This window comes from Lygodium microphyllum, chromosome 12 (genome assembly GCF_053477565.2).
Source record: "Lygodium microphyllum isolate KBCC chromosome 12, Lygodium_microphyllum_v1.1.10, whole genome shotgun sequence".
In the NCBI taxonomy this organism is placed as follows: Eukaryota; Viridiplantae; Streptophyta; class Polypodiopsida; order Schizaeales; family Lygodiaceae; genus Lygodium; species Lygodium microphyllum.
The window spans coordinates 71,885,758-71,900,750 of NC_141146.1; the positions used below are offsets into that span (position 1 = coordinate 71,885,758).

The 14,993-nt window shown below is 42.6% G+C and overlaps 1 protein-coding gene across 2 annotated transcripts in view; it reads right to left on the bottom strand.

Moving 5' to 3' along the window:
- The window catches only part of LOC148027902 (fibrillin protein 5 homolog), a 39,161-nt gene extending 33,041 nt beyond the window's left edge, over positions 1 to 6,120 (bottom strand). For both annotated transcript variants that reach the window (XM_087689611.1, XM_087689610.1), the window contains exon 1: positions 5,629 to 6,120. In XM_087689611.1, coding sequence (XP_087545737.1) covers positions 5,629 to 5,875 — 247 coding nt within the window. In that variant the 5' untranslated portion in view covers positions 5,876 to 6,120. The remainder of the gene's footprint in view (positions 1 to 5,628) is intronic.
- Between the last annotated feature and the right edge of the window lie 8,873 nt (positions 6,121 to 14,993).

The window sequence follows — 14,993 nt, forward strand, 5'->3', positions numbered from 1 at the left end:
CCACCCTATCCAAGAAACAAGGCTAGTTTGAAGGTACCATTGCCAAGATACATCAACTCCCTTAAGTAGGTGAAGGCACTCGCATGCAAGCCAATGAAATTGTATTTTGCTGAAATTGTGATCAACTAAGTGCAAATTAGCAAGCATGTCATTATCTAGTGAAATAGATTCAAGTTTTGATGATGCTTCACAATTTGAAGGTTCACAAAGAATTGGGAGAAATGCAATGCTTAATCTTGGGATGGGCATGCAGCCTAGGCAGCATGCTGAGAATGTTGGTTTTGACTAAGAAATGGATCCTTTGAGGCCTCTCAATGTTGATGACTAGCGAGAAGAAGAAGAGGATGATGATCAGCTTAAAGCTCAATTAAGAATAGCAACTTATCTCTTTGCACATTTCACAAAAAATCCTCAATTTGTGCAATTCTTGAATGCTCCTATGCAAGACAATAAAGGCAAGAAGAAGGCGTCAACTTCTAAAGCTTCAAGACAACATGAGGTTTCAAAACAAGAGCCACTTCAACCACAAAATACACACAATGTTGGTAATAACCAAAAACAAATGATGCCAGTGGGGGAAGTATTACACATGCAAGGCCAGCTTGGTATCGACAATCCAATAAGTTTTGGACAACAAGGCATGCATGCTAATGTGTGGCACCAAAGATACTTTGGTGGTGGATCTATCTTCCATGCAATGGCTGGTCAAGGACTGTCTGTGGGAATGTATGGCCCGAATCCTTATAATATGTAACAAGTGATGCATGGAATGCAAGGCCCAATGTATCTCGATATGGCAAGTGGAATGCAAAATCCCATGTAATGTTAGTTGATGCCTAGGGCACAAACTAGCATGTTTGGTAAACCCGGTATGTTTGGGCCTCATGGTATCAATGTTAGTCATCCAAATGCTTCATATGGTGCTGGTTATAAGGAAATGCAACTAATGTACCATTTTTGGCAGTGATGTAAAAGTTCTAAGGATAGAGAGAAAAAGACTTAGAACATAGTGTGGGTTGTGGGGAGGTAAAGTTTCCGTATGCTACTTGGTGAAATTTCATGATTGTTTCACCTATAGATGGTATGTATGAGACACATGGATGGTATACAAAGTACATTTGTAGATGATGCAAGGGAAGTACATTTGCCTAAATTACATGTGGTTTGCAACTAATGTATCCTTTACATGAGTATCATGTGGCACACCATTGCTATAAGGCACTTTTTATAGTTGCTTTATACATTACTCTCCCTTGGTCTTAGAACAATCTTGGGTTTTGGCATGTGGATACAGACCCCTTATGGTTCTAACAATGGCTATGATTCATGTGTGGATCATAACTAGTTTAAGCCACTGGAATCTCAGACATGCAAAGGGCATGAGTATGGTTAAGCAATAGGTGCACCTATTTAACTATGATGTCGGCATGTATTTCCTATAACGATTGCAAAGATTTAAGGGAGAGGTTTATCAGGAGGACATGAATTTTTTACTTAATGCGCTTTGAAACTTAACTTGGGACACTTAAGTTGTACACATGTGAGGTGTAAACATGAGATTAAGTTAAATGTGTGTCACAATGACAAATAATCCTAGCCTTTGTAGTGGGGGACATTAGCAAAAGTTGTCACAAATAGGTGCCAATGGGATGCCTAGGACCGATCTTGATCGAGGGCATTGAATTCCCCCTTCGAAATGGCTTTTGGTGTCATGGGGATTAGAGATTTAAATAATTTAATGTCCTAGGCTAAGGTTTGTGAAAAGTTTCAACACTTTCAAGTTCACAAAGGTTAGGAATTTAAAATTGAGGTTGGTTAGCCTTCAATGTTATTTCAATGAGGGTAGGGCCAAAGGGTTAGGCAGCTCACTTTCCATGTGGAGACCCCAGTGAAAATGGAAATTTACCATATGTTAAGTTTAGATCAGTTTTGGGCTATTGGGCTGTTTTTCTCCCAGGGACTGTCTGGGGCAGATCTAAGGGTGGAGAACTAAGTTTTGAGCAGGGAGAAAGCTGCTGAAGCTTCAGGACATCATGGCAACCTAATCTGGAACAAATTCTGGGACTGTAAATAGCACAAAACCCAAAAACCAGGTCATTGATAGTTGTTGGTGCAGAAAGTAGGGTTTCAGACGGTAACAAAAACCTACAAACCAACAGATGACCTAATTTTCTCTCTCTAAAATAGGAGGGGATTGCTGTTACAGCATTTTCATGGTATCAGATTGAAGGTCTCTCTCTCCTTTGCTGTCCTCCCTCATCTCAGCAAATCTGAGGATATTCAGCACTGTTTTGCTGAACTTAAACCTAATTACTGCTGTACTTAGGGTTTATAAACTGTCTAAAGAAATGTGCCATTATATCTCAGCCACTCCCAGTTTTGCTTAGCTGTTTGAAGGTGGACTGCAGTGTTTATGTTGCCAAAACCCTAATTTAAAGAAGAAAGTAGGGTTCTCAGCCAACTCGAAGTGCAAGCCCACCCCCAAGTATTTACAGAAGATTTGGTGGAGATTACACATCCACATTGAAGTTAACCACATGCAAGTATACCACATTCAATTTGTGCTCAAATTGTGTCAGCATCAAGGGGCAATTTGAATCTTGATGCAAATGGTCATCAGTAAAAGCCAAATGTATTGGAACGTGTAGAAAGATCATTCTATAGCTCAGTGTACTACATATTCAAGAGCAATATAAGTTGAAGAAATATCGCAAGGGATGCCAATTTTGGGGCCAACTAAGTGTCGGTTGTCCAAGATTAATGTGGTAATGTATTTAATTAGATTTGTGAATTTATTTGCTTGCTATAATTATTGTTAAATCAGGTCATCTACCACCTTATCCAAAAAGCAAGGCTGGTTTCACCACCTCCCAACTACCACATCATCATCCGGTGGACCTACTACCTGCATTTTTCGTTGTCAAGAGGAGCACTATGTAAGAGTGTGCAAAAGAAAGGAAAGTGAACACAAAATGAAAAGAGAAGAAGGAGACCAAAAAAATGCAATAGAATGAAGGAACAAAAGTAAAGCAAAAGATTGAGTGATTACAAGGCTGCAACAATTAGCCCCAACATGTAGCTCAGATCATCAATGTGAGTGCAAAACAAAGGCAAGAGGAGGAGCACGTGACGTGGCAGGCTGGCTGAGAAGAATGAACGGACTAATTGGTGAAGTTGGAGGCAGCATATAAATAGGCAAAGGATGGAGTAGCTGACAACCAACTTGTGTTTAATGCAGGTCAGACCACCAAATAATGACAAAAGTGCACAATAAAATGTATTAAAATGCTGCATGTGCCTGAAAAAATTCCACCTTGCCGCATGGCACTAGGCCTTGCTCAGAACTCAAGAAACATGTTGCCAAAGGTGAAATGCAGATGTGGAAGCCCATCTAAAATGTCTAAGACAAAATAAATGACAAACAAATAGACTATCAAAGCTCCAAATTTCTTCATCTAACTCAGAATGTTAAAAAATATAAATGGATCTGAGGATGGCAAGAGGAATGCCACTGCCAATGACAACCATCGATGATGAATGCTAGCCGAGGAGTAAGACCCCCTCTCTAGATGAAAATCCGATTCAACAATAGGCCACCATAGACCCATGAGAGTGGAGAGGCCTCAAATGGATCACTCCAAATATGTCCACTCAGGAAGGGCTGAACCACAACTCTGACCCAACTAGGAGACAATAGTGAGAAGCTGTCAAAGGCATTGTAACCTACCAAAAAAGAATAGCAAGGGTCGGTCAGAACTGTAGGCAACAATGGAAGTAAAGAGAGACTGCTGTAGTAGACTGCAAGAACACAAAGAATAGAGAAGAACACTACAAAGAACACAAGAGCTCAAGAGAATATGCTCACAAAATGGAAATCCATATACCAAGGCGCAAGAACAATACAAGGGCTAGGGTATTAAGTTACCAAGCAATGTGCACTGCATCCCTCTCTACACCAAAATGCAAGCATGCTAACACATGAGTATTTGCAAGTGACTAGAGGAGGAAACCTGCCTATAAATAGATTAAAAGTGTGCCAAAGAAGATGACCACTTGACTAGCCAAGAAACTGGTCCCAAAATACCAATCAGCCAGCCTCAAATCACATCTAGCATAAAATAATAAGTTCCCACTAATGTAGACTCTAGCCCATGTGATGTACGCTCTCATAACAGCCTCTCTCAAATCATGGGTGATCAGTACAATAAAATTTACAACGATAAGGACTTAACATTTCAGACCACCCAACAGTCTGTAAGCTGCTACCTATCCGTGAGCTAACAGGGGCAGAAGGCCAAATGGTATTCATGTTTTCACTGCCTCTTTCTGAGCTGCACATTTGACTCTTTGGGACAAGCCCATAATGGAGGCAGAGTAGCTATACAGTGATGTGACAGAATCCTCAGTTGTCGTACAACTTGTCTATTGTCTCAGATTAATGGCGCTGATTTTCTACCTAGAACTGCTGACCTGCTTAGACTTCCAACTTACAACCTTTGGTTGGTCTGACTGTTGGTTTTAGAGCAAGGGGCTCCACCATGTTGGATTGAGCCAGATTGCCTTTTGCTATCAAGTAGTTTTTGGGGCTACTTGATTTTGATGGCTTAGTGATGGCCTTGTGAAGGGTTTTGGAGAGGAAATGAAGGCATCCATGAAACATGTAGCTCTGGAAGCTAATCTTTGAGTAAAGAGCACCTTTCATCCAGATTTGTGGTGAGATGGCCTCTTTGGTAGACAGTGACACAATTCTCGACATCGAGTGGTTTGATTGGGTGCAACCAATCTCAGCATGGCCACAATGCAGGTTCTTCATCACTGTGTTATAGGCCTTGCAGGCCTACAGGAAGGACCGCGCATTCCAACTTGCCTTGTAGTGAGGAAAGAGGTCCAGAACGAGAACCAACTCTGCAATTGTGATGTAAAAGATCGTCATTTCACTTAATCCGCTGAAACTGTATGAGTCTACTTCAACTGTCTGAAGGGAGTATTGGTGGCAACAACCAGAAGATGAACTAAAAGTGAGATTACTCTGTTTGTATTATGAAGTCATGAAAGAACTTGCAGCTCAAACAAAAATCCAATTTTTCATTTTTCCAATTTCTCAAAATGTGAAGTACCCTTGAATATCATAGTTACGAGAAAATGGAAAATTTTGAGAGATTAATGGGAAATTTCATACAACCACAAAATTTCCAGTTTCTCAGAATGTGAAGAACCCAAGGGGGTAAACTTTGAGTATCAAAATTAAGGGAAAATGGAAATAGGGAGGGATTAATGGGAAATTTCACACAACCACAAATAAAATGTCAGATTTGCTCTGTTCCTCCTGTAAACATAAGAAAACTTACAGCTCAACCAAATTTCCCAGTTTCTCCTATTTTAGGGGGGCAAATAAGCACAAAAAAATAACTTGAGAAAACTTACAGCTCAAACCAAATTTCCCAATTTTTCACTCTTTTTTCTTCTGAGATAAGACACACATACACACGCCCATCTTTCGACTTATCAGAATGTGGAACACCCAAAGATCAGAATGTGGAACACCCAGAGATCAGAATGTGGAACACCCAAAGAGATAAGACTGGATAATGGATGGTCTGAGAAAATGAACCTAACAAGAAACCATACCTGCCAGAGCTTCTTTAAGGGAATGCTTAATCTCTTCACTGGTTATAGAATGGGTATTTGGTAGCCCAGTCTCGGACCCAAAGCATCTGATAGCACGCGGATTGATGCCAAATCTAGAGCTGCAGATGGAATGAGAGCCGAGGGAACAGGGGAGATGCAGAGAGAGAATAGAAAATGATGATAGCTGTGATGATCTTGAAGGGGAAGCGTGGATTGAAGTGAAATTGGGGTTGAATGGCATCGCCATTGCTAGCCTACCTGCAGCTTATTATCTGGTTCTTCTGTCTCTTGCCTCTCTTCCTCTCATCTTTCATGGCTGAGTTATCATGACGTGTGAGGCTTTCGAGAACATAAACACTTTAAATAACGTCCTTTTTCTGATTTTGGAGGCTCGCTTGACAACAAAATAACCCCCAGATACGCTCAGCCAGGAAGCCAACTCGAGAGCACACGCACCCCACTTGGCCCTCAACCTTCCTACCAGCTGAGCTACTTCTCCTGGGTAAGGTTTTAATTCACATTGTGTGTTTTACCCTTCTTTTGGATAAGAACTCTACATTTGAGACCACAATAATATAATCAAAAAAAAAAACTCTCCAAATATGAGGAAAGATTATATCAATGAGTTTTGCTAATGCAAAACAAAATGTATGTATGATGCAGAGTGTGAACCTTTTCTGTAAAGCTATGCCATTACGACATTTTAATTGAAAGTTTGACATCACCCAAACCTCGAAAGGACCAGTGTATGAGTTGGTAGCAATCAAAGAGTATGTGTTCACTTAAAAGTGGGGTCCGAGGACAATTCTTAACCGAAAACTCGATAATGTTTCCTAAGGAACTTATAGGTCACTTTGAACATAGAGGACTTATTTCCTAGCCCTGTTAGCACTATCAAAGGCCTCTTCTTTGCACATTAGTTCATCCATTGAAGCGTACGTAGGGACTCTCCTCAAAAACTTTGGCATTATTATAAGACCGTATGAATCTCATTGGCTACTTCTCTCATCATACCCCATAGTTCCACCACCCCTTTATTGAGTCACCCATAATCCCCAAACAAAATGCTCTTAACACATATTCAAGAAGTAGGGTAACCTTCCCTCCATTTCAAGAGGACTTCTCCAGGCTATATGATGTCGCTTTCTGCCAACTCCCACCTATCTACAATTTCAACAAAAGACAGCCACCTAAGGGAGATATGGTCTGACAAGTCAATCCACCTCCTTATTCCTCACATGTAGATCACCTTGGAGCATTGAGGCCTATTGAGGATAGGCAAGTACAGGTCCTTAAAAGCATCATCACAAAACCAATTTACTTGTAGTAGCCTTGACTCTCTTCTCCCCCTTCTATACCATTCAAGCTCACACTACCACAATCTTTTTTGTTGCCTTTAAACTAAGAATCTTAACTTGAGACGTTAAAGTTAGTCTAGCAAAGCTTAGGCCAATATCTACCTCCCAATAAATTGCAGCTTGATACCAAGTGTCTCATGAGTGCAATCAACGATTACTTGTTATCTACACTTTTGATCACCTTAAAGACGTGTCTTCTAGCCTTGCGTTTTGAGGACTCTATCCCCAAACCACCCTTAACCTTCTTTCTTGTGACCAAGTTGCAAGAAACTAAGTGCCATAGTTGACTCTCCCCATGAGACCAAATGAACCCTCTTAATATTTTTTCCCACTAAGTGTCATAGTTGACTCTCCCCATGAGACCAACTGAATGTTCTTAATATTTTTTCCAACTCTGTCTAGCATGTTGCAACGAAATTCAAGATGGTGGCCAAAAAAACCATAGCAACAACAAGCATTGAATTCAAAACTACAAGTCTACTACCAAATGAGAAGCTCTCAATTCCCCACTTCAAAACCTATGACTTCACTTTTGGTCTTAAACCACTAAAACCTTTGAGTTTAGGTTAGGCCAATCCCCAAAGGACCACGCAAATACCGAAAGACCTATCCATTCTTAAGCACTTTAAATCCATTGTAGCCTTTCACTATGCAATAGCAATATTAGCACAAAATTCATGAAATGTAAATTGAACAAGGGAGAAAATAGAGACAAGAATGCACAACAAGAGAATGGGTACAATCTTCCCCCACATGCCTCAAGACTATCTCCCAGGAGGCCTTTTTATGACCCTAGAGAGATGTGATCAACAATTCACGAGCCACCTCAGTCTCGCTCCTCAATCCCTATTGTCGATCCATGAAGAAGTAAACCCATCTTGCGATTGAGAACCCAGCACCAAAATTTAAACCTGGGTGCCCACGAAACTGCCGTAGGGTGACATACGTTCGTGGACCCCACTCGCGCCGCACTTCTAGACATGCCTTAACTAACCACGATTGGTGGGTCAGAATCTTCATAATTCTCGCCATGGAAGTGACCAATTGCTGTCATTGACAGCCAAATTGGAGTTGAGGTAGAGATGAAGGAGACCCCATCATTTCGTTTCTTTTCCTCTAGCCCTAGCCTCTGCCTTGATTTTGCACCACGTACTCCATCTCTGCCCCCCATGACTATCTCCTATGAAATATTAGTCTATCTCTACCCCATCTCCACCCCCGCCCCTGCTCAAGACCATCTCTGTGCCATCTTCGACAAAATGATGCCCCTGCTCAGGACTCCCAGAAGTCATCGATGCTCTGCGACTTGAGGCTAGGTTTACTCTCCAACAGGGTGACGCCCCTGCTCAAGACTAGCCTGAGGTCAACGGCGCTCTATGGCTTGGCTCGAGGCTGGGTTTACTCTATGACGGGGTGACGCCCTTGCTCAAGACTAGCCCAAGGTCATCGGTGCTCTGCGGCTCGAGGCTAGGTTGTCCAAGCTCAACCTCTGGTGTCCATCCAAGCTTGAAAACTGCCCGAGGTCACACATTACTGCATGAAGTCACACGCTCCTTCCAACAAACTACCCAAGGTCACACGCTCATAGATTAAACTTGATGTATTGAGATTGAACTTGCATGATCATGTATTTTAAGGTTCAACAACCATAAATAGTAAATATACACATGAAAAACATAACATCTGAAACCCTAAACCCAATATTTATACATTGAGAATGATTATGAGTAAACGATGTGTAAAGTAGTGTAGTTTTTTTGCAAGGCAACATATGTTTATATATGTATTTTGAGAGGTATGAATGGTTGATACCATCACTTTGAAATTTGAATTTTACTTCATGTTTACCTTTTTGTTGGCATATAGTAACATTATACTTGTACGACCCTTTGTCAATTGCACAACCATAAAGAAAAAAAATACACTCAACAACAAAACAACTAAAATCCTAAAGTAAATATATATGTGTCGAAAGATTAGTGCAAAGAATGTGTAAAATACTGTATTGTTTAGCATGGCAACAAATTGTATATACATACTTAAGGGGAGATGTTGATGGTTAATACAATCATCTTCAAGTTGATAGTTATTTAATGATGTGTTTATGTTGACATGTACCAAAATTATACTTGTATGATAATGTGTTCAAGATTGAACAAGCATAAACAGGAGAAATAAACTAGCTGATGAAACACCCAGAACCTGAAGTCAATATAAATGCATAAAAATATTGGCCCAAAGATGGGCAAGATTCTATATTGTTTTGATTCGATAACATATGATATATACAGCTTTTAAAGAGATGTCATTTGTAAACTTTTTGAACCTAGATTGTGTAAAACATAAAGAGTCATTCACCTAACATCATGACTTGGTGCAATGCATCAACTATACAATCCAGACTCACTATGTTTTTGTTTGAAAGAACATTTTTTTGATTTACTACATCAAGTTCATTTATAATTCACCTATGTTTTGAGGCATTCAATGAAATCTATTTCAACTAATCAAGTTATTTACATCAGTCATGTATGTTTTGGTTCAAAGATTCAAAGTTGCTATGTTATGGTTCAAAATATAAAGTTACTATGTTTTACTTTTTTGCAAATTCAAAACTCTTTGGGTGTGATCTTGCTATGCTTATGAGTTGTTGCTATAGGATAAACAACTTAAAGAATGTAGCATTTCAACAAGAAAAGTAACTTGTAGAAAGAGGTAGGAAAGCTATAGTGTTGGGGGTAAAGGCACCTCCGCCGTGCCGCCCCGTGTATTACTACACTGACAGTACCCGCCACTGCACACTGCAGGTGGCGGGCGCCCATCACGTCACTTTATTATTTATTCTTTTAGTGACTGTTTGAATAAAGGAAGGCCCGGTCACACATTGTGACCGTTGGAGTTCCCATTTCTTGTCTCTCTCTTTCTTGCTCTTGCTCTCCCGCCATAGCTCGCGTGCAAGCTTCGATCCTTCTCACCTTTCAACTGGTATCAGAGCTTGGCATTCTCTTGCTCGAGCTCGACTCGGTGCTTCCCGACCTTCGCATCGACTCGCTTCACACATTGGGTCTCCATCCCGGCAGCCATAGCCGACCTCTTGAGCTCCCGACTCTCCCCGGCTTCCCAAGCTCCATCCTGGCCTTCTTGAGCTTCATCAGGGCCTTGCCCTTGAGGTATTGCTTCAGCATTTGCAGGCATTTGAGTGTATTCTCAGATTGAAACAGGGCAGGAACAAAGGGCAGCCACTCTTCTTGAGCTCCATAGCTCATATCTTCCCTCCCCTTTGCATTGGGCCTTCATGGCTTGGTATGTGCCTACCTTGGGCCATCATTGAGCCCCCCATTACCCCCTTTTCAGCCCATGTGGAGCAGCAGCAAGTTCAGCACCAACAGGGCAGATTGCATCATTTTTTCCAGGCTGTGAGCACTCATCTACTTCAGCTCCACACTTGGCCATTGCTTCTTGCTCTCTACCTTGATCAAGAGGGCTATAGACTTCATGTTTGATGTCATTAAAGCTTTGGGCATTGGTCTTGATCTTTCGGGGCTGATTTCTTCAGATTTGGGACTGTCATAAACTGTCATAACAGGCTGAAAACAGGGCAGCACCATTGGCATTAGCATTTGTTGCTTATACTCCATTCCGATTGTGCTATTTGATGCCCGTATGCGGTCTACATGATGCCTAGTGCCTTGGGAATGTATGCACATGATTATGCCATGATTTTTGCTTGAAATATTGGCTGATTTGGGACTGTTATTTACTGTTATACAGTGCTGGAAACAGGGCAGCCACACTTGGCATTGGCATTTAATGCTTATACTCTACTCCGGTTACCTTGTTTGATGCCCGTATGCGGTCTACTTCCTACCCGGATGTATTGGGGATGTATGCATTTGGTTTGACCATGATTTTGGCTTGAATTTGGGGCTGAAATCTACTGTTTAGAACAGTAAATACATGCTGGAATAACAGTGGGCTGAAGGTACTTTACATGCTTTGGCACTTACCTACCGATACCGGATGTATGCTTTGAGCTTTGGCATGATATCTCTGACATTTGGGGACGACTTGGAGCATATGTATGAGATTATGGGATGCTTTTGAGCTTTGCATTAGCTCCGTCTTCACTGGCATTTGGACCGACTCGGCATGCTCGTGGACCGCCTATGCCTCATGTCTCTGCTTGACAGTTAGGCTTTTGCATTACATGCTTTGGTTCGTGACATATGCTATTTGGTTCGTGTATGCCATACCGACATTTGGAGCTTGGATTTGGATGTATTTGAGCATTCCCGGCTTACTTGATCACTGATCTTGGTTGCTATTTGGATGTCATTGAGTTGACCGAGAGCTTATTTGGGCTTAAGTATTGCTTCATGGTTAATACGACCGGTGCTTCATGTATGTCATGCTCTCTCGGATGCGCTTGATGCATTGACAGGGTCACTTATCACTGGTGCTTTCTCTTGGGTTGCTTGAGCTTCTGAGCTCGCTTTGTACGCCTTTTGTGCCAGTGGGAGCATTTTACATGCTTTCTTGACCTTTGACAGTTGCATGCTATTGGAGCACTTACATGTATTTGGAGCAGTTTATGTCTTGAGCAGCTACATACACATTGAGACTTTGGGATCATACTCCGATCTTTATGGATATGCATTGATGTACTCTTGGTTCACAGGATGCTTATGAGCTGAGTCTCATATTTGGATCTTTCTCTTTGAGCAGATACCTATTTGTGTCAGGTTTTGGCAGTTACATGAACACTTTGCCTAGAGTGTCTGGGGGTGTGCCTTTCACTGGCAGATGTTATTTTGACATGCTTGGTGTTGAGCTCATGTTCTTTTCACTGTCATTGGCTTGCTTATGTCCGTTTCATGCCGGCTTTGGACCTAGCATTGTTTGCTTGACATTGGATCCTATTTTGGGACAGTTTGCTCTCTAGACTGCATACCTGCAATTTATTACAGCAAGCAGTTATTGGTGGACTGAGGTGTACTTTTCATGCTGAAATATCCTGATTTGGTATACCGCACCTAGTACTAAGTGGGCAGCAACTTTTGGCACACTTTGCTCACCCTTTGGACCCCGTTTTGGTCATTTTTGGGTAGTTTCTGCAGTAAAACAGCAAGCAGTTTTGGACTGTTTGGGCATTTCCAGCCTGCATAATGGCGTCATCTTCGCATGATAGTGCCATCTTTAACATTACAAAGTTGGATGGTACCAACTACTCTTACTGGAAGAGTCAAATATGGCAGGTTTTGGTGCAGAAATCTCAGATTAAGCCACTTCGGTTGAGTGGGGAGCAGCCTGAAACTATGGACATTGACGACTGGCTTGAACTTGATGAGCTATGCAAGTCCACGATTGTATTGTCTCTCACTGAACAGGTACATTATAATGTATTTGAGGAAGCACAGAGTGCATGGGATCTATGGAATAAGATCAAGAATCTTTATGATAAGAAAAGTCCGGCGAGTCAGATGTACTGGTTGAAGCAGCTTATGGATCTGCGCATGAAGGATAATGCGACTATGTCTGCTCACTTGAGCCAGTTCCATGCTATACTGAAGAACCTGACTTCGCAAGATATCACCTTTGGAGAGGAAGTAACTCCTCTTTTCTTGCTTGGAACTCTAAATGAGTCATGGGATGTATTCCGCACTGCTCTTTGTGCCTCTAGTGCTACTCTAAAATTGGCAGATGTTGAGAGTGCTCTTCTTCAGGAAGAGGTGAATCGCAAAAACTTGGATGCCTCTCGTGGTAGTCATGCTTTGACAGTTAGAGGCAGGAATGACAGGTATGACCGTGGTAATGGCCGAGGCCGTGACTCGCAGAAGGGTCGGTCTAAATCTCGTGGTGGCAAGTCGCGTAGTAAGTCGCGTGGACGCAATGCAAATGTCACTTGTCATCATTGTGGGAAAAAGGGCCATATTAGACCACAGTGTCATGAGTTGCGCAATGAGAAGCGCAAGGATAAGGGGAAAGATAAAGTGCAGGAGAAGTCCTCTGATCGCAGCATAGTACCTGCGAAGTCCAACGTCAAGATTGAGGAAATTAATGTCACGCAGACTGAAGAGTCCGATGGTGGTGATGAGTTTATACTTGCAGCTAGTTCTTCTGATGCTTCACACTTGACTGAGACACCTAGTATGTATGCACAGTGCTGGTTATTGGATTCAGGTGCGTCCTTCCATGTGACGCCTTACCGTGAGTGGTTTCACTCTTACCGTACTGTATCTGGATCAGTCAAACTTGGAGATGACAGGTCTCTTGATATTGTGGGCTGTGGAGATATTCAGTTGCAGTTTTCCACTGGCAGTTCCTTTTTGCTCAGGGATGTACGTCATGTACCTGCGCTTACGCGTAGTCTTATGTCTGCAGGACAGTTGGATGATGCAGGATTTCATGTCTGTTTTGGGGATTCTGCCTGGAAGATTACCAAAGGCAGACTTGTGCTTGCTAGAGGCGCCAAGGCTGGCAGCCTCTATCCTCTTGTTGTATCTGGGTCTTCTGTAGACCATGTTTTGGCAGTGGGCTCTATCCCACATGTATCACTTTGGCATGCCCGTTTGGGGCATATGTCTTTGAAAGGAATGAAAATGTTATCTGGTTTGCAGTATCTTCCGCCTTTGGATTATGCATGTTTTGACTCGTGTGATCATTGTCTTTATGGTAAGCAGAATAGGTCTACGCATAAGAAATTGGGTAGGCCACGCATGAGTGAGCCCTTGGCATTGGTGCATTCCGATGTTTGTGGGCCTATGCCTTGCATGTCTATGGGTGGCGCGAAGTACTTCGTTACCTTCATTGATGATTTTTCTAGGAAAGTGTGGGCTTATCCCATAAAGCAGAAGTCCGATGTCTTGGCAGTTTTTCAGAGATGGCTTGCTCTTGTTGAGAACCAGACTGGGTATAGGCTGAAATGCCTTAGGACAGATAATGGGGGAGAATATGTCTCGCATGCTTTTGAGCAGTTTTGTGATGACAGGGGTATTAAGCGTCAGTTGACCGCCCCTTACACCCCACCCCAGAATGGTTTGGCTGAGCGCATGAACAGGACTATTCAGGAGCGTGTGCGCTCTATGCTTAGCCATGCAGGCCAACCCCAGAGTTTTTGGGCTGAGGCAGTTAGTACGGCAGTGCATGTCATAAACCGATCGCCTTCCAGTGGATTGGATTTCCAGGTTGCAGAGGAAGTTTGGGCTGGTAAGCCACCCTCTTATGCGCATCTCCGTGTCTTTGGATGTGAGGCATTCTGCCATGTGCCCAAGGACAAGAGGAGTAAATTGGATCCAAAGAGCATTAAATGCATATTCCTTGGCTATGGTGAGTCAGGAGAGATAGGCTATCGCCTATGGGATCCGCAGGCGCGGAAAATAGTACGCAGCCATGATGTTGTCTTCCATGAAGACAAGATGCACAGGCAGCCTGAGAAGGTGGTTGAGATCCGCAGAGTGATCTTTCAGGAGGAGCCTAGAGCTCCAGCACAGCCAGTAGTACAGCCTGCAACAGTTCCTCCACATGGCCAGGATGTTGGACAGGCAGTTAGAGAGGCAGCAGAGCCTGCGGTGAGACGGTCTGCTAGAGACAGACGTCCACCTGACAGATTTCAGCCCTCTATGCATTATGTTTTGGTTACAGATGCAGGAGAGCCTTTCACTTATGATGAGGCTATGCACAGGGGTGACAGTCACTCCTGGGAGAGGGCTATGCAGTCTGAGATAGACTCCCTGCATAAGAATGAGACTTGGGATTTGGTTGCCTTGCCTAAGGGCAAGAAGGCTTTGCCATGCAAGTGGGTGTACAAGCTGAAAAGTACCCCTGGACACCCCAAGCCGGCATACAAGGCTAGATTGGTAGCAAAGGGTTTTAAGCAGGAACATGGTGTGGACTTTGATGAGGTCTTCTCTCCTGTGGTTAAGATGACCACCCTGCGCTTAGTCTTGGCTTTGGTTGCACAGCTTGACTTAGATCTATATCAGATGGATGTCAAGACGGCTTTTCTAC